Source organism: Fukomys damarensis, unplaced genomic scaffold (assembly GCF_012274545.1).
Source record: "Fukomys damarensis isolate Sample0158 unplaced genomic scaffold, DMR_v1.0_HiC HiC_scaffold_11, whole genome shotgun sequence".
Taxonomy (NCBI): Eukaryota; Metazoa; Chordata; class Mammalia; order Rodentia; family Bathyergidae; genus Fukomys; species Fukomys damarensis.
In genome coordinates this window covers 12,024,139-12,047,289 of record NW_022900923.1, presented here as the reverse complement: position 1 = coordinate 12,047,289, position 23,151 = coordinate 12,024,139, and the positions used below count along the sequence as shown (strand labels likewise).

The 23,151-nt window shown below is 39.3% G+C and overlaps 1 protein-coding gene across 5 annotated transcripts in view; it reads left to right on the top strand.

Moving 5' to 3' along the window:
• The window catches only part of Smyd3 (SET and MYND domain containing 3), a 690,610-nt gene that overhangs the window by 534,922 nt on the left and 132,537 nt on the right, over nt 1-23,151 (top strand). For all 5 annotated transcript variants that reach the window (XM_010642624.2, XM_010642628.2, XM_010642626.2 and 2 more), the window contains 3 exons: nt 11,850-11,917; nt 13,414-13,516; nt 21,734-21,844. In XM_010642624.2, the coding sequence (XP_010640926.1) occupies nt 11,850-11,917; nt 13,414-13,516; nt 21,734-21,844 (282 nt within the window). The remainder of the gene's footprint in view (nt 1-11,849; nt 11,918-13,413; nt 13,517-21,733; nt 21,845-23,151) is intronic.

The window sequence follows — 23,151 nt, the reverse complement described above, 5'->3', positions numbered from 1 at the left end:
TGTCCCTCTCTCAGGCAATGCATTTCAGTTTTGTTGTTGTTGTTGTACCCGGGATCAAACTCAGGACCTTGTGCTTAGGAGGCAGTTGCAGTGCCACTGGGCTAACTCTCTGGCCCAGTGAATTTCAATTTTAATGAGGACTTTTGCTCTGATTTAAAAGAGCAGGTTGAACAGTGTAGTTTTCAGGAGGAGGAGAGCTTGGAGGACAGTAGGTGCACATCATCCTTGAGACCTTCCCTCTTTCCTCCTCTGATTTGCTGCCACTTGTGTTCAGCCCCCGCCCCCCGTGTCTCTATTATGGTTCTAAAAAAACAAAATCATTGTGATGTTTAAGTAGTGCTATCTTTAGACGGTTTTGTTTCTTCCTCTCAACTTTCAATGACATGGAGTCAATGCAAGACAAATTTTAGAGATTTGTAAGTCACTTTTGAATCAAGGAGTAAGCATGGTGAGTGATTTGTTGTACTTGCTGTGCCAAAACTGTATGCCCCTATGCCTTTTACTTCATAGTACACTGTCTACTGTTATCAGTTGTACCAACCTCAACTTCTGAAAGTTAAAGTGGTCTATCTAGGTATTAAGTTTTTGACAGATTTGTTTGATTGGAGAGGGGAAAGGGAAGTTTTCAGAATCTATAATTAAGTTGATATTTTCTCAGCGTATTGCATAACAGGTAAGAAGTTTAAGGGCGGGGGGTTTAGCTCAGTGGTTCCGCCATCTGCTTCACAAGCACAAGGTCCTGAGTTCAATCCTTGGTACCCACCTCGAAAAAGAGAAGTTTGAGTTACCGTTGTGGTTCTGTGTCTCCTTTGGCATTCTTCCATGAGAAGCTTTCTCTGGCTAGCCCCAGGCAAGTTAATGGCCTGTTATTTGGGTACTGGTGCAGTTTACATGTAAATTTTTGGCTAATATGTCTTATCTCCCCTGCTAGTTTCAGAATCATTGAACTCAGGGTTCTTGTTACCCCTTCTGGAGCTCCAGAGCTTGGACTGTGCCACTGAATGAGTGTTTACTATAGGAAGGAAGAGAGAATCCTTTTTTCCCCTTGCATAATGGTCATTGTCTTGACTTTTGTGTGTAAAAGTCACAAAAGCTAAAACAAACAAACGAAAAAACAGTCATGAGCTTAGTACAGCAAGCTTCTCTGAGCATACATGGTTTGTTAGACTAATCGAACATTCCTTCACCCCCAGCAAGAATAAAATATAATCTAGCCTCTTAGGTCCCCAGTGTAAAGACATATCTGTACCGTATTGTGCAGAATGTGTGAACAAGTACTGAGGTGTGCAAGCCAGGAAGTCTGTCTCTTCCAGCGGGGTGGGTCTGAAGGCCTCCCTAAGTGGAAACTGTGAGGCTAGGCCTCTGGGAATCACTAGTAGTTTGGTGGACGGAGAAAGGAGAGGGCTATTCTAGTTACACACCTGCCAGCCCTGTCATAATATGAAGGCCTGAAGAGTAGAACATTCAGAGGCTGAAATAAGAGGGCCAACTCCATAGAGGAGACTGGAAGAGGAGGTGGAGACAGCAGATCCATGGCCCACTGTCAGGCTCTCTCCTGTAAGCCAGGGTTTGTGTGTCCTTTAAACCCAGGCCAGTTGGCCATGTGTCCTACTCAGGAGAACCCCAACACCTAGCTGAAAATGCTAAACTTTTCTTTCAGCCGTATCCATTAGAAAAGAAAAGATAACATTTAATCTACTTTTCCAAATTATCTCCTCTTCACAATCTGCTGAACTTGATTGGGAAAGAGGATCTCCCTTGGGAATCTGTAGGTATCACTGAAGAGGTGCAAGGGCAGTGTGCTGGTGTTTTATTGCATTACTAACTTGAGATCATTGAGGAGAAAAGTGAGGGACAGTACCATGCATGCATTCGTTATGGTGGCTATTTTAAAATGCTGCAAAAGAGAACAAGTGGTCAAACTGCATCCTTACATTAGAAACCCGCCTCTCCCTCAAGTCTGTTTAGTGTACTTGGCTTACTGTAAGGGAGGGAATGCGCCAGGATTTGTTCTCTCTCTTATTTTCTTCTGTATTTCTGAAAATAGAGAGGTATACCGTGAGCAATCACAGGACTGTCTGACCTCATATTCTACAATCAAAGTTGTGACTCTCTCTAGTCTGACCCGTGGCCTATCTTCCCTGGCTCCTGCCCTCTGGACTACCGGGTTGTGTCCAGGTGCTAGGTGTGCATGGGCAGCCGCAGCAGGACTGACCCACTGAGACCATGCTGACCCCCCACCCCCATGTACAGCCACTGCCTGCTGTACAGCCACACTCCTGGGTGTGGGTCCCCAAAACACTTTCCTGTGGATTTGTGTAGCGTGTACGAGCCATGCCCACTTCATGCAGTGTCATGTGAAGTGTCTGCTTCTTGGTTTCACTCCCTGAGGTGTCAAACACAATCAGTATGAAAACTCTTGCTGGCCAGAATTTTCCTACAGAGAATATTCACCTAAATTTCTACAGTGAGAATAACCTTAGCACACCCTAGAATTTATCTCTCACTTGGGAATTACATTAAGCAGTTGGTTAGTATTCAGTCTTAACTTTCATGTGGAACACTTTTCTGTAATTTTCTTTTCCCCATTAGTTTGATGGAAAAACACAAATGATTTGAACTACACTCTGCTACATTCAATTCATCCTCCATCAGGTGATATACACCACCCAGCATACTTCATTTAGGGACTTAGTCCTGGAACTAAGACAAATTACAGTGAAGAATACTGGCGTTGCCTGGGGGTGGATTTCTGTGCCAATTATGTGGAAAGAATAATGACACTAGATTATCATGTAAGAAAGCATTCTTTGGAGGTTGAAGCAGCATAAAAGAATTTTAAAGTAGAATCTGTGGGAAAAGGTTGAACTCATTGTGATAAACTTTTTGGACAGGAACACATCTAAATGAAATTTATAACAGAAAAGACTCATGGCAGAGCTGCGGAAACCTACAATAATATATAATAAATTATTTAAGAATATCATAGTAGTTCTGAGCCTGAGGATATGGGAGGAAGATTAAACAATGGAAATGGTATTATAAAGCTTTCTACCTTTATACATATTTGACAGACATCTGCAGTGAGTGCTTTTTCCATCTGATGACTTTAAGAAGGTGAAATGCCAGATAATAGCCTCAGAGGAGAAGCAGTGAACAAATTCGTGAATATTGTTCCTGTTTTGCTTTCTATTATAAGGACAGTTGCTAAAGTATAGTAAGTTCTGTGGTGAGTTATACTCTCAGAAAATGAAAATGTGGGCAGATTTCAGAAAGCCAGCCTGTTATCTAACGTGGCTTCATATGCTAACATTTGTTGCTTTAACCTTGGGAGAGATGTAAAATAGTAGACCAATTTTATGATTGCTATTCCTCCACTTCAAAACTGGGCTTGATTATTGATTTGGCCTTTGCAAATCAGTGTTGACTTTTTTTTTATAACTTATGTGCATTGTGTACTTATTTGTGACCAGAATTTGAAGTGTGACAGACACCATAGCAGTTGTAGAAACAGTGGAGTGTACCAGGGTCAGGACACATATCCAAGTATATTGTGTGATGGGGTGGGATAAAGGCTTTTTCTTAAGATTATTGTATATTTTACTTGGCTTGTATGATAAAGGAAATTTGTAAAATCTTTTGTAATATTCATAATGTATAAGAAAAAATGCAATTTTCCCATTTAATAAGTTATGTACGTGGTTTGACTTACTTTAAATTACTTTTATACAAGAGATATTTATCAGGGCCGGTTATTTAGCTCAGTGGTGCTGCTGCCTGCCTCACAAGGTCCAAAGTTTGATCCCCAGTACAAAAAAAAAAAAAAAAGAGAGAGAGATATTTATCAACACACATTTTAAATCAACTAGTTTTACTTTGGGCTTTAGGTAGCCTCTTATACTCATGATCTGAAGATCAGCAACCTTTCAGTTTTCTCCAATAAACTAGCTAGATCATGTTTTGTAATTTTCGCACTATTTTTCTAAATCATGAGATAAGAGAGATTTTAGATGGCTAAGTACAAGCATATTTCAAATAACACACTGGAAACTTTAATAATCTTCATGCTTTTGCTAAAAATAAAATTATATATTCATTATATGTTTTATATTTTTTAAATACTAGAGATACCTTCAGATGTTTTGTAAGAATTTCAACTAGGGAAAAGTCATTGAGGCATTTTGAGACAAATTTATAGAATTACTTTTCCCCCACATTGGTTTTTAGACTTGGTCTCGCAGTGTAGGTCACGCAGGCCTTGAATTCTCTGTGTAACCCAGGCTGGCCTCAAACTCACAGTGATCCTCCTGCCACAGCCAAGAGAATTACCATTTTTAAAGTTTATCCTGCTTTCCAGCATCATTATTTTATGTATTTAAATTTATTTAAATGTAAAGGTACAAGACCCCAATAATGAATGTAACTGTCTGTATACCTAAAATGTACCAAATTTGTTTAAGCTTTAATTGACAAATAATGATTGTATATATCTATCAGGTACAATTTATTTTGTTAAGTGTATGCAATATGGAATGATTAAATCAAGCTGTTAGCATATCTGTCACATCAATTTTGGGTGAGATTTTAAAATGTATTATTAGAAATTTTGAAATATAAAATGCTTTAATGCAAAATATTTTAATAGTCACCATGCTGTATGGTAGATTTCAGGAACTCATTCTTCCATTTTACTGAAATTCTGTATGCTTTGACTACCACCCCTTTCCCAGCCACTTCTGATCACTATCAAAATTTATTTCTGTGAGTTCATCATTGGTTGCACGTGTAAATGTGATCATGATCGTGTGGTATTTTTTTGGTGGTTGTATGCCTAATTTTTTTCACTTTAGAATCCTCTAGGTTCATCTGTTTTATCACAGATGAATTTCCTTTTGTTTTTAAGAGGCTGAGTAGTATTTATATGCATGCCACATTTTCTTATCCATGTCTTTATGGATGAACATAGGTTGATTCCATTATCTTGACTACTATGAACAGTGCCGCAGCGAATATGGGAGTGCAGATACCCTTATTTTAATTCGTTTGCATGTATCCCCAAAATTGGGATAGCTGGATAACATAGTAATTCTGTTTTTAGTGTTTTGTTTTGTTGGTTTTTTGGGTTTTGTGTGTGTGTATGTGTGTGTGTGTGTGTGTGTGTGTGTGTGTGTGTGCTGGGGATTGAATTCAGGACCTTGTGATTGAAAAGCATGTATGGTGCCACTGAGCTAAATCCCCAGCCCTGTTTTTAGTGTTTTGAAGAGCCCCTTCATGTGATTTTTCACAATAGCTATACTTATTTTTCCACCGCATTGTGCAAGGGTTCCCTTTTCTTCATACCTTCACTGATGTTTATCTTTCATCTTTTTAATATGATTTGAAGTAATATCTTGTGCTAGTTTTAATTTTTATTTCCCTAATGATTTGAGATGTTGAACACTTTTTTCATGAACAATTTGGCCATTTGCGTATCTTCTTTTGAGAAGTGTTTATTCAAGTCCATTGCCAATTTTAAAAATTATTGTTTTCTTCTATTGAGTTGGTTTCCTTCTAAATTTTAAATACATAGCCCTTGTCAGATGTCCTGAAAGATAGATAAATACTGGCTACACAGATAGGGAGGTTGTTCAGTCTGAGCTTGTTCAGTCTGTCTTAGTCACTTTGTCATCGCCGAGACACAGTAACCAACAGCCAACAATTTAAAGGGAAATGAGTTTATTTTGGCTCTCTTTACAGTCCATAGTCAGCTGACTCTAAGCCCGGATGGCATGGCAGAGGCACAACAGAAGAGAGTTGCCCACGGTGTGGCAGACGGAAAGCCAGAGTGTCGAGGGAGGAAATGCAACATTTTGGGTCATGCCCACAGTGACCTCCTCTTCCATCCAGGCCCCACTCCTAGCAACAAGCCAGCCATCCTGCCCCCAGGTCCCAGTCATCTTCCCAAAACGTTAGGGGGACATCTCGATATAAAACATAACACAGTCTCTTAAGGTTTAAGAGAAGATCCTGAAAGCAACCTGTATTTAATAAAATGTCATATTCCATGGGAGGAGAAAAAACACTCCAGCTAAAATACTATTCCTTCAATAATAAAGAACTATTAGTTCTAGGAGTGGGAGTGAGGGGCAGTCATTTTGTATGAAAACTTCTGCTTTTGGATTTTGTAACCTGCCAATTCCCCCTACTTCAATTCCTTTAATCCACAAAGCTAATAAAACTAAGTGCAGTAAACTCTTGAAATTTACCTTTAGTCTCGTTAATTAATATCCTTTGTGTGTGTAAAGTCCTATATGCCACATATTCACTTAGGTGTTTAATAGAGAAATTGCAAAGGTGATACAGATGGTCTTTGAGGGAACTACTTTATACTTGTGATCAGAAACTGAGTTTCTGTTTAAGTTTTTGAAATTTATTTATTTTGAAATTCGGAGTATTCTTTAAAGTGTAGAAGTCTAATTAGGGGGAAAGTGACTGGAAAGTGGGTGGTCCTTCTGTTATGGGGTGGAATTGCTGTGTTCAGGATGGACTGTGAGTTTTCCAGTGCTGTTTAGCTTTGCTCTTCAAGGTGACGGCACAGTGTGATTTTTCTTTGAGTCTCAAGCATCTCAATTTTTTAGCTGCCAGATAAAAAGCTTTTATACAATTCTAAAATTTTGAGAGACAATGTGAAATTTGAACCCATGGCCTATAAATGAGTATCTGTGTCTCTGAAATATTCACTTTGTTTTATTTATTAATTAACTTTATTGGTACATTTTAGGTATACATAATGACCACAATCATAGGGAATTTGTACCTGTATGTGAAATATCTCGATTCTTACTTTTTCTCATTCTCCTACCCTCCCTTCAACCCCTCTTTCCCTCCTTATTTACAAAAGTTTTTTTCCATTTTTTCTTTTCTCATTTTTTTCCTTTCTCTTTCTTTCTCCTGCCCCCTCCCTACTTTGTATTTTAAATTGATTGTTATTTGTTTATTCTACAAGGGATTTTTTTAACCTCAAAGGTAAATGTCAGATTCTGAACCTAGAATCTACACCAAGTGACATCATAATTTGTGTCAGAGAATAATTATATTTCACTTTGGTTCTTTTTATGAAACATAGGACTCCAGTGGCCACTTGTACTAGTTCACTAGATTTTTGTCATCTAGCAAGGCTGTAATGTTTATAGCATTATTTTAAACTACTTTAAAGGAAAAGTTACAAAACATAGCTTCATATTCAATAATAATAAATGGTACATTCTAGTTTTGGATCATGGGAAATATTTTTAAAGAATACTTATGCTTCCAACTGTTCCTCAGACCAAGGTCTACTATCCAGAATATTTAAAGAACTCAAAAAAATCAGAATCCCAAGATTTAAAAACCCAAATCAAAACTGGGCATCTGAAATGAACAGACATTGCTCAAACATAAATAAAAGCAGCAAATAAAACATATGAGAAAATGTTCCACATCACTGGTCATTTGAGAGATGTAGATGCAAACACTGAGATTCCATCTCACCCCAGTAAGAATGGCTGCTGTCAAGAAACCAACCAATAACAAATGTTGGTGGGGTTGTGGGGACAAAGGAACCCTTCAACATTGTTGGTGGGAGTGCAGACTGGTGCAATCACTGTGGAAATCAACGTGGAGATACCTTAAACAACTAGGATTAGAGGTCCCATTTGACCCAGCTATTCCCCTGCTGAATATCTTCCTTAAAGAATTAAAAGCCATAAAGAATGAGAAACTAGAGACATTTAGCTAAGTGGGTGCACATTGAGGACATACTTTTAAGTGAAATTAATAGGACACACATGTATAAATACCGAATAGTTTCTCTGGTGTGATAGACTGAAAATGTAAATAAGGATCAAAATGTATAAGTTATATTGTGTAATAGGAAAAAAGGGCTAAAGGTGTAGGGGAAGTGGGAGGGGTAGGGAAAAGGTAAGAAGGGAAAAGAAAATATATGAGAAAAGGGAAAAATGGAAGCAAAATCTTTGTAAATAGGGAAGGGTGGAGGGGGTGAAGGAGGGCAGGGGTAAGGGGAGATATAAGAACCAAGACCTGTCATGTAAATGTACAAGATCCCAATGATGAATGCAACTGTACTCTATACCTAAAATGTACCAGTAAAGAAAAAAAAAGAACACTTATGCTTGATTTTGTAGAATGAATTACCCTAATCACTTTTATCTTTTGTTTTGTTTTGTTTTTTTAATCACTTTTATCTTTATTGAAATAACCCCATTAGTATGCTTTTCTAGATATGTCTTCATGTGACATATTCATTTATTAGTTATTTAGCATGTGAAATTTCTTAAGATAACTATTTATAAAAAGTAATACTTTAAAAATATTTAAGATTTATTTTGTGATTCTATTCTTTTACTTTTTGATGTAAGGAACAGTTCCTTTTAAATTATTGCTTGAGTGTGCCTGGGCGTATCATGTACCTGTTCTTTCATTCAAAAAAGAAAACTCCTAAGAGAAGCTTCACATCCATCGTGCCTGTCACTGGTACATGTCAAGATTATTTCCTCTAAAGTTATTTTTAGTCAAGGTGGTGCCGAGTAGAACCACCGTTTTTAAGAAAAGCGAGAGTGGGGAAATCCACACTTTTCTTTATTTGGTGGCTCAAGAAGGCTGTGTCAGGCACACATATCTCTGAGACCAGGAAAGATGAGGACTTTATTTGGAACTTGTTAAATTTGAAAACACTGTACTTTTATTGCAGAGTTGAATGAGATGTAGAGAGGAGACTGGGAGATTCATAATAGCGGAAATAGGAAAAGAGCAGAAAGTAAAGAATACAGGAAAAAGATACAAGAGAAGCTAAAGGGAAGGGGAGAAACATCAGAACTGTCATCTATTGCTTCATTTGGCAAATATTTTGTGCCAGTATTCCAGGTCCTTGGTATAAGCAGAGAATCAAACAAGTCCTTGTGCTCCTCTAATGAGTAAGACTGCCATCCCAGTCTTGGGACTAGTAGAAAAAAAGGTGAAACAAAAAAACTTAGTCTGGAGAGAAAAACTGGACAAAGCAATATGAGCAGTGTCCTATAAAGGTTGGGTACCTAAGGACAAAAATGGTGGAAATCACCTTTCACCTAATCCTTTTCCTGGCCCAGAACTCCACCTGTCTCTCCTCCTCCACTTCCATATCCAGATTAGTTTCTGGCCTCTTCCCTCACCTTGTTCTGGATAACAGCCCTCTGGGGATACTGAGGACCATACCCAAGCAGTCAGTCATCCATCTATCTTAAAAACCATTTATTATTGTCTTCTGCGTACCAGGCATTGTGCTATGTGTGGGAATGCAGGAATAAATGATAAGTATATAAATGATAAAGAAATACTATCTCTACTATTTGAGTATCTTATAATCTGTTTGTGTATAATGGCCAGTAATGAGTGAATAATGATGATCTGGTTTGATAAACACTGCTAAAAGGGGAAGTAAAAGTCATCTAAGTCCAGGGATGAGGAAGAATTTCCCAGAGTAAGAGACCACCATGTTGGCATTTCCTCTCATAGTTCTTCCTCTTTTGAAAATTTCATCTGAATGAAACTATTTCAGAAAAAAACCTTCAATATGCTTTGTAGTTGAGGAAAAAAATTAATTTTAGTGTGATTCAAAATGAGAAAATTAAATATTCAATATGTTTTTCATTAGTGGATAACTTTAGCTGAAATTCTGATTATGCTTTAAAATATGTGTTAAAGTCCATATCCCCTCTCATATTCGTACTCACTTAAAATACAATTTAAGAAAGCCCACAGAAACTTTTGTCCTGCATTTTTATCATCCATTATATACCTAAGTCTATATAGGCAGTACAGTGTTACAGCTTAATGTAAAACAGATGCCCATAAAGCAATTTAACTGGTATTTGTTTAAAATATGTGTCTATACACCAACTTATTTCCTCATTTCAAACTGCAGTTTTATCAGACTTTTAGAGGAGACATGCCAAATCATGATAAGTTGCACTGAATTTCATATAAGAGCTGTTTGGAGCAGTGAAAGACTCTCAAAGGACCGAACACTTTTTCATACTTTGTGTTCTTTCATATAAATTTGATTTAGAGAAATCTCTCATCACTGCTTTTTCCTGTATAGAAGCTTTCTAAGAAGTCAGCATCCATTTGTAGACACTGGATTATCTCAAGTCTACAGTGGGCCTTTCTACTTTCTTTTGATGGGCTCTGTTATTTTTTTGTCCGAAATTTATATTTCCAGTCCTAAGTACTCCCCTGAACTCCATTTGTTCATTCTTCGTCTTGGCTTGGATGTCAGATAATAAATTTCAAATTTAACATAACTGAAACAGAACCATTGGACTTCCTGCAAGCTCTCATCAGCCAAACCTGTTCCTTTATATTCCTCCTCGTCGTAATAAATGGCATCTATAATCTTCTACTTGTTCAAGCTAAAAAAGGCAAGCATTATCTTGACTCATTTTATTCCTGTAAAGTCACCCAGTAAGTCCTGTTGGCAGCGCTACCAACTTCTTCCCTTTTTACCTTCTGACCACGGTCATCCTAGCCACCCTCATCTTTCACCTGGGCTATAAAGTTGACTTCTAACTATGTCCTCTATTTCCATCCTTACGTTTTAATAGCCCAGTCCCTATGCAACAGCCTTTCAAAACAGATCATATCTACTTTCTCCTTGGCTTGGAGTCAAGCTAGTGAATTTCCAGTGATTTTGTCATTCAGAGTAAAATGTCACTCAGAATAGTAAGGTCCTGTGTGACCTAGCTACCTCTCTGATCTCTCTTATCTCCTCTGTTCTGGCCACACCAGGCTTCTTACTGTTACTGTGTGTACCCAAGAACACTTTACCTCAGGTCTTTTGTCTTCCTCTTTCTCCTTCCAAGAACCTTCAGTACCTAATGTATGCACAAGCTCATTTCCACAGTCCCTGAAGGTCACTTCTTAAATGTCACTGTATCCTAAAGAGCTTATTTGACATTCTTTTTCTCTGTCTCTTTACTGTATTTATGTTTTTAGCATTTATTCACAAATGATATTTTCTTTCATCAGATATTTTTTAAAAGACAATCTGTCTTCCTGTAGATGTTAAGTTCTATCAAGCCAGGTATTTTCAGTTTTGTTTGTATTGTTTTATTTTCTTTACTGCTCTTTCCCTAAGATCTGTCTAAGGCAGTGATGTGTGACCAGGACCTTGATTTTCTCATTCCGAGTCCAGTGCTCTTTCCATGGTGGTGTGTGGCCTCTCAGACATTTGTCTTACTGCAGAAAGATTTTTTGAAGTTCCTTGAGAGCAATGACTATCTTTTTGATTTCCCTGCCATATACCCCAAAGGGTACAGGACTGTGCCACATACCTAGTGAGGGGTTCCATGTGTCTAACGAATGCTGCAGCTTGACTAAATTAACTACCTGAGTTTACCATATCTGTGATCAGCTTGGGTCACGAACTAACTCGAGGACTCATCAGATACCATGGCATTTGGCATCTGTATGTGATTTGGGTTAAAAACATTGATGTACAGGAGCAGAGTTCTCAACAAGTATCTTATTTGTATTCTGAATGTTGAACATTGTACATAACTGTGACTTTGGATGAGAGTGATTAGACTAATAGTTACTATGCTAGTTTAAACCTCAGAATGTTAGTATTTCTGTACTGAGACACCTGGTACCCTGAAGGGGAGTGTGCCATAAAGAATGCCTTTTGCAAATCACAGAGCATCCATATTTAGCTTGGACCTTTACCATACAAGTACAGAAAGGCCCTTCCATTTTATTTTCAAAGTTTTTATTCTCTTGCCTATGAAATTTCTCAAGTGGCTCTAGAAACACTGATTATCTCCCCTTTGTTTTCACAGGTGATCTGCAACTCTTTCACCATCTGTAATGCAGAGATGCAGGAAGTTGGTGTTGGCCTGTACCCCAGGTATGGCAGACAGTATTTCATGGACTGGAAGACATGACCTTAATTCCCACCCAACTCCCAGCCTTTTTGGAGGTAGTTAGGATGATTATCCCAGCAGCTGGCTCAACAGCCAGGCTGGAAACTTAGTGTTGAATTATAAGAAGATATAAAAATGTTAAGTTTTATAATTGCACATTATATGCTATGTTATTATTAATGAATAGGTGGGCCTCTGTTCTTAGGGGGCTTGGGGTAGGAAGTTGAGGATTGTGGGTACCAATTAACTGTCAGCCTGAGGTTTGGTTTTCCACCACACCCTCTCTGATCTTATTGCTCTACTTCCTGTGCTGAAACACATGAGAATTTCATCAGACTTGCTGTCCTGTAGCAGTGGGTTAATTTTGTCATTTGTATTAGCATATTCAGAGCCCCATCAGTCCAGGAGGCAAGACAGGTTTGAAGATTGGCTCTCTCCACTGCTTCTATAACTATCACCATGATGACCTTTGTCCCTGAGCTACTCGACTGCCCTTCCACAGGCACCAGGGCCATCCTACTTTTGTTTTTATGTCATTTGGGTTCAAGTATAACCATATTCTTTCTTATAATTAACTGTGAATCTGAGAATTTGCCTCTTCTTTTCCACAAGTGTCATTAGCTGCAAATCAGGCCTATTGCTATTGATTCTCAAAAAATAACAGAGAATGGTTGAGAGCATGGGCTCTGAGTTCAGACCACCTCGTTCACATTCACTCACCACTTACTAGTGTGTGTTCTTGGATAAGTCATTAAACGTCTATGTATCAGTCTGTTCATTTGCAAATGATCTTTGTAAAGTCATTGTGATGACTGCTTTTGATAAACATGCTCGAGTACTAAAAAAGTACTTTCTATATAGTAAGTGCTCATTCTAATTATTATCAATTTATGGTGGCAGCTTAAATACATTCCACTTCCCAGGTGGAGAAGACTGTACTTCTAGGGTAATAAAATGATGAGGCTATGGCTTGGAGTGCATCAGGATCTAGTTGGGAAGACCACCTCAGCTTTCCTTGTAAGAGGAAGTCCTCCTCATTATTACGCTGTAGCAGAGGCACCTAATGAGATCCTTTGTGGGAAAGGTCAGTGGCATCTTGGCTGCAGTGATTGCTCTTGCATCCTATTATCTCAGAGATTTCTTTGCAGCTCCCTTTTTCTCCCCATCTTCATGTTGGATCACCTCCCTGGCAGCGATCTGAGACACCTGCCCCCTACCCAAAAAAGGACTGAAAAATATTTCTATGAGCAAATTTTCCTAATTAGCCACCATCTTAGGGAGCATTTTCTTTTTTATGGAGTGGGCTGGTGACTTTTCTGTGGATGGACCCAGTGTACTCAGTCTGTGGGACCCTCTCAGCCTCACTTATTCCTTCCTACTCCACATCTCCCAACCCAAAGTGTCTTTTCCTTTTTATTACCAAATGTAGCTGTTTGACTCCACCTGCTAGTCTGTGATAGCTTTCCTCTCTTTTTTTCAGTATGTCCTTGCTCAATCATAGCTGTGACCCCAACTGCTCCATTGTGTTTACTGGGCCTCACCTCCTACTGCGTGCTGTGCGAGACATCGAGGTGGGAGAAGAGGTAAGGAAACTTGGGTTTGTGCCTGCCTGGTCTCCTTCCACACCAAAGACTCAAGTGTGGCCATCCTACAAGGGAAAGCTTTTCACTATCCTTCCTTCTCCCAGTGAGAAGATACATGATACAGTCACCTCTGTCCATCAACCAGTCACATCCCAGGCTATGGGATGCTAACTTTTTATTTTGTCACATTTCAGGATGGTGATAGTTCTAGTGTGTGATTGCTATTTATATGAGTGACAGAGGATTGTGTATTTTATATATATGCACAGCAGTTGTTAAATCTCAATGGCAACAGTTCAGTGGCCCATCACCTCCCTGAAAATGGTCATTCTTCCATGATGAGGAGGGCAGCTCACTTGTGAGTAGTTTCCTAAGAGTGTACTCACTCCAAAGGCCACTAATCGGATTTTGAAGGTGATTATGAATTTTTTATATCCATGTTTAAAAAGCAAACAGGTTTTATTCTTTCAGGCTGTCACTGGACCTTTACAAATCCATCCTCATTTCTGGGTGATCACTTAAGCAAATGTACAGAAAAGAAATAGAGGCCTGGGAGCATGACCTTCAGCTATAAATGGGCCTTGACTCTTGGTTTGTAGACAGCCAAGCCCTCCTGTTTGGGCAAGGAATCTTCAGAGCAGCTTGAGATCTCACAAGGCAGCCACACCTGAGCCACTCCAGGACCGCTGAATGCAAGTCTGCATGGAGCTTGCTCTGTTAACTTCTGTGCTGAGTTCTGGGTTACAGATATTTATGTTTTCTAGATCCCACTTTCCTTCTACCATCCAATTTGCTAAAGTAGATATTTACTGCAAGGAAAACAAAGGATCATAAGCTTTTATTGCATTTTTGCAGCACTCAGCCAATAAAATCTGAAATTGGAGGTAACATTTTATGAAGTCAGGAATTTGGCTTTGACAAGATTCCCCCACCCCCAAACTGACTGTCAACTGAATAAGCCACCACTTACACTGTGATTGATTTGACTTTGCTGAATTTCTTGTTTTTAGAACTGGTGTACTAAGTGTACATATCTATCAATGATATGAAGAATTTAGGTTTATTTTTTCTGGGGCCATATATGACTGCAAAGCAGGTGAGAAAGAGAACTACCAGCTATTTTCAGCAATATTAGTTTAGGGGCCAAAGCGTGGCTGTTGTTGTTGTTGAAGATAATGTTCTAGTAAATTTTAAAACAAAAACAAGGGCTAAGGATGTAGCTCAGTGGTAGAGTACTTACCTAGCGTGCAGAAAACCCTGGTTTCAGTCCATACCACTGCTGAGGAAAAATACACTTGTCAAGCAAGCAGAAAAGCTCTTAGAAATGCTTGGAACTTTCAGAAACAACAGAAAAGTTTTCTCATATCTTATTTTTAAGACTTGGTCACCACTTACTCTGCTTGGTTGGTTTTTATGTAGTTGAGAAAATACCTCGTCTTTTGGTGCTTATTTCACTTTTTCATGTGCTTCTCTTTCTATCTCTGGAGCAATAATAAGCAAATCCTTCTCACATCAAACAGAACATTTCTGCTCAGCATCAAGCCCTGCAGACTCAGGCATTTTTTTCAGTGGTTCTTAGCAAGGCATCTTTCTCAACAAAAACAGGATTTTTCTCTATAAGTCCTTCTTTATCAGTTTGTTAAAATAGAACCATATCCATTCTGTAGTATGTGCCTTGTTGGTTGCCATTTCCTCTGCTTACGTGTCTGCTCTGCCCACCATTTCTGCTTCCTTAATATCATATGCCCTTCAAGGCTCTTTCAAGCACCTTAAAGCTTTTCTCAGTTTCTGATGTTAAGGGAAGACCTTCCCCTCTCAGATCTCCCTTTTGGTGGTTTTTAGCCTATTTGGCACTCACTCGGACTCATTCAGCTGTCGTCATGGGACAGAGACTTGGGTCTTGCTCACTTTGGAACATCCCAGCACTTTGCCTTATACCCAAGAGGCGTTGATCCCTCTTTGCTGAATTGACTTCTATTAATTGAGCATACATTAAAGACCAACAGTGTTGCTCAGTGGGGCACTGTTAGCATTATGGATGGAACAGTTCTTTGTTGTGTGCAACTGTGGACCACTGAGGAAGAACTGTGTCTCCAGACCCTGCTCAATTAATGCCTGTAACTGCCAGCTACAGCTAAAATACGTGCTGTACATTTAAAACTGACACTTTGGGGCAGAGATAAAGAGAGGGAGAATCATGAGCAAAGACACTGTAGGCATTTCTTAAGAGGACTAATTCCTATTTATTATGCAAATATTGGAGCAAATTTAGACAATTTGGTAATTCCATTGCATCATCTTTGCATTTTGGCTTTTTTGATTATTAGGGCACCCCCACTTTTAACATGGGTTGTTTGGGATATAAGCACCAGAATGTGAGCTCCTTGAGAGAAGCCTAGGCAGTGCAAGAAACAGAAGATGCTTGATTTGTATCTGTTGAGTAAACGAAGAGGCTTGCTGAAGGTAAAACAAGAGGCAGAATGGAATATTACAGCTGTATTTGAAATTATATGTGTTCTTATGCACAGTACGTACGTGTGTTCCATTCCATGGCATTCAGAAAGGAACACTGAAGCCAGCTCATGGGAACATTTCAGTCCTCACACAGGGAGAGCTGGGAAATTGCTGAAGTTTCCACAATAACAGAAGTTGCTTTACCTTTTGTTTCTTTTCACATAAAACCATACTTTGGACCACCTTCGGAACATTTTCCTTCAATCCAGCACTATACAACTTATTGCAGTTTAAGAATTTTTATTGTTTTGGTGAGTTATTGAGTCTTTTGTGTTCATTTTGGGGTTTTCGGCTTTTCTTCCTGCCACCTCTTGCAGAGAAGTTTGTAATATCTCATACATTACTGTGCACATGTGTCATGGCTGTCACTTGGATTTCTGATGGCTGTCCCTGCAGAGCTGTGCTAAGCTGTAAAATATATTTGATAGACTGATGGTCATTTAAAAAACATGGATCAGAGAAGAAAGCTGGACAGTGTAGGCCACCCTCATGGGTTTCATAGTTAAAAGAACTTGAGGCTGTTGTAACTAATGTCATTGGCTGTCAGCCTTCTCCAGAGCCACATGGCTTGGGGGAAGTGTGGTTTGTGTGTATTGAACATATCAATATACCTAATGTTAGTTTTAATCTAACGTATTTTGGGATGAGGTCTGTTTTTTTGTTAAACCATTTAACAAATTCACTGAGTACTTACTGGGTTACAGGAGCTGGGGTGCTAGTTTCAGAAACTTTGAGGAAGATAAAGTTGAATAGGGTCTGCAGGAATTCAAGTTATAGTTGTGAAAAGTGGCACAGAGCAAAAAGCAGTAATAGAATATTAGAGGCAGAATGATGTAAATGTACACAGGGCTTTACAGCCATCTAGAGCAGAGTATCCAAGGGATAGGGAGAGGCAGGAGTTGGGGAGTGGTTAAGGAAAGTTTCCAGAGAAGGGACTCTTAGATCTGAAAGGATCATAGAGTTAAAGCCACTGAAGCAGGGGAAGGGGATTAAACTGTGACACAGAGGTCAGGGACAGATCGATGAGTTCATGTAGTAAGAAACTGCTCATATCAACAGACCTCAGAATTCAGATGTGACAGCTGTGAGGAAGTATGTAGGGGCCAGAGCAATGGACTGGGTTCCTGTGAAGATTCCATGGCAGTGCCTGGTATGTAGGAGGTGCTAAGTAAATATTCATGGAAAAGAGAGGAACAGACAATGGGACATTGTTAAAACACTTAAGAAAGGAACTGCATGACCAGTTATCTGTGTGTAGATAAGATTGAAAGAATGAGAGTCAGAGAGATAAAACAATCCAGGCAAGCATGAAGCATGAATAATGACAGCAGAGCATGAAGTCAAGAGGAGGTGAGGTGGTGGCTTAGGATGGGGGAACCTGAAGAATGTAATAAAAAGAAGCTAAATCTATCAGGATTTGTGACACAAAGAGAAGAAATGAAAGTGACACTTAGGTTTGACTTCAAAAATTTAGAGCCTTTATTCAGTTGTGAGAAAGAAAAAAACAACCTGAAAATATGGCAGTATAACTCCAGAAATAAAAATAGGGTCTGATTTTAATTTAGCTTATTATCCACCCAGTTATAGATGGGAAAGATGGTTTTATGGAAAAGGAATTCATTTTGCCTGGAGATTGTAGTGTAAGCAGCATATTCAAGAGATAGAAACTCTCTTTGATAATATTACTCTAGTGTTGGAGTTGATTTACTGTATTTTCCATAAAAGCTGCTCTAAAATGGAAGAGCAGTGGTCTGTGGCATTAATATTTTAATGCAATTTTGTTTGATGTCATTAAAGCATCAGTGATCAATAGCCAGGTTTCACATGAATGTTCCAACTAAATGAACCCTATGTTTAGTGAGCAGATATGCCATTAAAAGTGGGAATTAATGAGTCTTTGATAAAGGTTTTTAACTTCAGCTGACAAAATGACTTAGCTATCATTACCTGTTGGCAATCTGGGTATGTGTTTTACAGAATGTTTTTTCCTAGACTTTGAAACAGTGTATTTTGCAAACTTCAATAGAATGAAAGAGCATAAAGAGGAAAAAAAGGGTCATTGACTCTGAGGGAATAGGGCAGTCCTCATTGGAAGAGGCATATTTAAGCTAATCTTGAAGGTAGAGAGAGCTCTTACTCAGCTGAAGCAGCCATGCACAGAAACATGTTGGCATGAGTGTGTGTTGTCGCAGAGGAGTGGCGATGTACACAATCATGACAGGCCATAGGGTGCTGGGAAAGATGTTGATACCAGAAGCAGACTTAAACTCAGTAGGGGAAAGCCTTGTGTGCCTTTATCCCATAGGCAGTGAGAAACCATCAAAAGTGTTAACGTAGAGAAATGACGTGATCAGGTGGGAATTTTAGGATGATCTCTCTGAAAGCAGTTTAGAAGATGAAACTAGGCGGAAGGCAGCAGGGAGGCCAGTTAGAAAACCATTGCATAGTCCAGGTAATGGTTGCCAGCAGTTATCAGATACCAAGGGAAGCTATAAGAGCCTGTTTATTGGGGTTGAATGAAATAACTAGTCTCCTGCTGCCCATTCACTGCCTGGCATGATCACTCTTGAATTTTGGCCCTCATAATGAAGCATTGGGTTAGTCAGGCACCCCAGAGTCAGGGGCTTCACACTGTGTACCTTGTAGTCCCCCCAATAACTATTATTTCCAATTGGCCTGATCTGGTGGCTGGGCCAGTGACTAGGAGTCAGGACTGGAATGAGGACATAGAGATCAGCTAATTTATCACCTCGCCTCATATAAGGAAACGGACCCAGAGAGCCTAAAGATACGAAATGAATGTACATAATGCCCCAGACTTACTGAAAGGCTTTTTCAAAAAGCATGTTGAGAATTTGTTATTTGGAATGCGGAATCTGTTGTTCTATAAAACCAGAAGAACTTGCCTAATATGAAGGCTCTTTGTACTTTAGAGATAGCCCTGATCCCAGATCACGAATCAAGAAAAAGACCTAGGGAATTAAAAAGTGGTATGGTCTTGGCTAAAGGAGCCCAGTTGTCATAAAACCCTTCCTCACGCAGGCTTGAGCTCTTTGGGCATGATGGTTCAGTCATGGCTCCTCTGTAGCAAGTCTCTCCCATGGCACCCAAAAAGCATGAGAAGCAGCTTTTCTTGTGTAAAGAGTATCAGGCTTGAATCAGGAGGTCTGGGTACAAATCCCAACATTACCCAAATCCGAGAGCTTAGCTGGTTTGTACTTTCCAAGTTGCCTTGGCCGGTGCCCAGCAGGTAGCGGATACTCACTGACATCATCATCTACATTTCCTAAGAGCAGATCCTCTTACTCCTGAGTATGAAGCAGCATGTAGAGTTGCCTAACACAGAAAGACTCTGTAGAGAGCTGGCCAGCCAGGTGAGGCTGTGGTTTCTGCTACCTGGTGATGACCATGGAGGGTCTGACAGATCTTGCTGTCCAGCCTTCCCCTTCCTTCTGTGCAGCTTTAGTGAGGCTTCCTGAAGCTGTTTTCTGTCAAAGAGGATGACCTTCTGTGCCCTACCATGATTTCAAACAAGTAAGATCATGTTATGTTGACATGAGATGCTTTAAGGGAAAGAAAAACCACATGGCACTTTTGCTCTAGGGAGTTTTTGTCATCTCCTTAGTAAGTAATCCTACCTTCTTCCTCTCCTATAATATCCTTTTCTTCCACCACCACACATACCCCTATAATTACTTTCTACATTTGAAAGCAAATAAAGAAGTATTTTATACAGTCTACAAGATGATTTATGTTATACACATATGCACATGCACACACATACACAAGATAAAAAACAGAATGGTGAGGAAATTAGGAGTCCTGGGGTGGGCTCGAAATCAGGTTGTTATTGTAAACAGGGTATTAAGGTTAGGCCTCATCTAGAAAGTGAGATTTGATGAGAAAGAAAATGAAAGAGTTTGCCTTGGTGATATGGGAGAAGACAGAGGAAATGTCTAGTTCACAGGCCTTGAGGCAAGAGCAAGGGAACAGCAAGGAGGCCAAGCTGGCTGGAGCAGTAAGATCCAAAGGAGAAAAGGACATGAGTTCAGAGGGAATGGGATCCGATTATGTGAAGCCACTGCTTCTCCAGCTACCTGTGATGGAAGGACCTGTATTTTTCTTGACTGAAGATCAATATTTTTAATAAAATATACTGGAAATCAGTTAGTTATTAGAATGTGAAGTGTTTTGAAAATTCAAAGTACAAGTCCAGTGTTTTATTATTATATCATATAAGTTACTCTTCACAAAATTAGAAGAAAATTTTCTGAGTGTCAGCTTCATCTTTCTTTGCTTATTTCCTAGTGGACTGGTAGCCCCCACTGTGGACTAGCACCAGGCCAGGGTCCACACTGAGTGGCACTGAGGGTCACTGTAAGGAGTTGGCCCTTACTCGGGCACGAGGAGCTCTGTTGCTCAATTTCAGACAGAAGAAAGCCCTGGTCTAACTCATGTTCACTGATGAACCTTGCAGCTAGAGGGTGGCATGCTAGAGAACCTAGGGAAAGAAGCAGGGGCATCAGCCGTGACACTGTTGTACTTTACAGGCAAGAGACGGTGGTGGCTCAGGTCAGGGTGGGAACGCTGGAAAAGTAGTTGGCTGTAGATACATTTTTAAGATAAACCCCACAGAATTTCCTGGTGGATTTGGATGGAAGTGTAGTGCTCACTTCGGCAGCACATATACTAAGACTGGATGGAAGTGTAGAGGGAAGAGAAAAGCCAAGAATAGTTCTGAGGTTTCAGAATGCGAGGAGGAATTTCTGCCTTCTGAGATTGGAAAGGGATTGAGGTGGGACAGGTGGGGTGGAATCAAGAATTCTCTTTTACATATTTTTAAATTTGATTGTGAGTGCATTGGAGGACAACTCTCATGAATTTAACCATAAAGACCTATGACTACAAGTAGATGCTTAGGGCTAGAGAGACACTCAGCAGCTTTTTAAGGGTATCCTCTCAACTTGACCTTTTACCTCCAAGGCAGAGATTAGTTACTGTGTTTTTTTCAGTAAGTTTATTGGTACATTTTAGGTATACAGTACAGTTACATTCATCGTTGGGATCGTGTACCTTTACATGAAGTATCTTGGTTCTTATTTTTTCCCGATACTGTATTTGAAAAGACCCAAGCAAATCAGCTTATGAAACACACTACCAATGATTGTCTGCTAACATTAAACTCTCCCCTCCTTGGAAATTATTCCACATTTTATACCTAGTTACAAGTAAGTGAACTACTTACCTAGTTTCAAGGTTTGGAGAACCCTAAATTCCTGGAGACATCTGTAGAATTGATTAGGACTTAAGAGCAATCAGGCTGTGTCATCTGCCATCCTTTTGATTGCCAGTGGGTATAGCATTTGTGGCTAAACCTCAGTAATACAGAACATACCCTGACTGATGTTATTTTGCCATTTAATGAAAAGTTTTAAAAGGTAGGATACAAAAGTATATGGTGGTCATAAGCTCAGTTCTTTAAAAGATATGATACATGTACTTGCATTTAACAAAGACTCGAAGGAAGTATGTTGAAATTTGACTTGATGAGGTAAGAGACTATAAGTGCTACCTTCTCCCTTAAACTTGTTGATTTGTAATCAAAGCAAAATCTACTCTAACCTTCAGCAGTAATAACCATTAGTAACGAAAATGTGCACGGCAGCTGTGGTAACCCTTACCTTCTTTGGTCTCCCTCCACAGCTTACCATCTGCTACCTGGACATACTGATGACCAGTGAGGAGCGCCGGAAGCAGCTGAGAGACCAGTACTGCTTTGACTGTGACTGTTTCCGGTGCCAAACTCAGGACAAGGTATATATGATAATAGAAACATTTCCAGGCGGCGTCTCAGGTCTTTCTGAGGCTTTGCTTTCATTTCGCTAATTCCAAGAGCAAAGGCCCTTCTGTCAGTGACAGGAAACAAGGGTAAGTAAAACAGATCTTTGAGCTGCATACATTTTATTTGTTGGAGCTTCTTATCAACCACCAAGCTGACATTTAAGTACAATAAACAGTTACTGAGCTTAGAGTGTAGAAGGAGTATGACATTAAATATGTGACATTAAACATGCAATTAAAAGGACATGAAAGGCCAGAATGCTATAAAGCATATAGTAAGAGGGTTGAATTATATTATTATTGATACCAATTATCACTCAGTAATAAATATACCAAGTTTTATGTGCTTTGTTTCTTTAAAATTTGTTCTATAAAGGCTTTCTACCATAGCATTTTATCAGATGGAGATCACTTATCTAGCAACTTCTACTCTCTGCGGAAAGAAGAGCCAAAATAAATGCCATAAGTATAAGTAAATGGACTATTATAATATTATTCATATAGTTTCCATATTTTGAAACTTATTTACTTTTAGTTTGCACATAATCAGGTTATCTGATAGAGTCTTACTTTTTCAGAATGTTTACATTTAGAGATTTTGTCTTCTAGTTATGATGTGCTATGTACATCTCTTGTAATCCTTATCTCATTTAATGTCAATACTTATGAGAAATTAGAAATCAATTTAGAAATGTTCAGAGATACAGAATGAAAGAAAAAGTGGCAGAACAAAGTCTCACACTCTTGATTAGCTGTACTGCATCCACTGTGTCTCCTGCTGCCAGCATCGGTGGAGACAGATAATTGCTCTCACTGCATGAGCAAGGACCGCAAGCTCATCCTAATGCTGCAGAAGTAAGCAAGCATAATTAGTTTTTCTTTAAAGAGAACTTTTAGAAACAGTGAGAAAGAGTGGATCCATTGCTGATGCCTTGAATCTCCAGTGTTCCATCCATTTTAGTGTTAGCATTTTGCCACTGGCAAACATGCCCGAAACCACAGGGGCCCTGGGACCCCGCCTGCCCCACCCCAGACTGTAATCTGGAATGGCACCAGGCTTGCTTCCCACCAGCACCCCTGGTTGGGAATGGGAGGCTCTCAAATTTAGTTTCTCTCGGTGCCATGAGTCTGGCAAAGCTTTAAAAATTTCTTGAATGAATATATTTTATTAAAACTCAGAGGTTCAGCTGTTGTAATGGTTGAAATCTGAACTATAAATAAGCAGTAACTCACCCAATACTGGCTTTAGAGGTGGAGTGCATCTGTCTTAAAAATTCTGG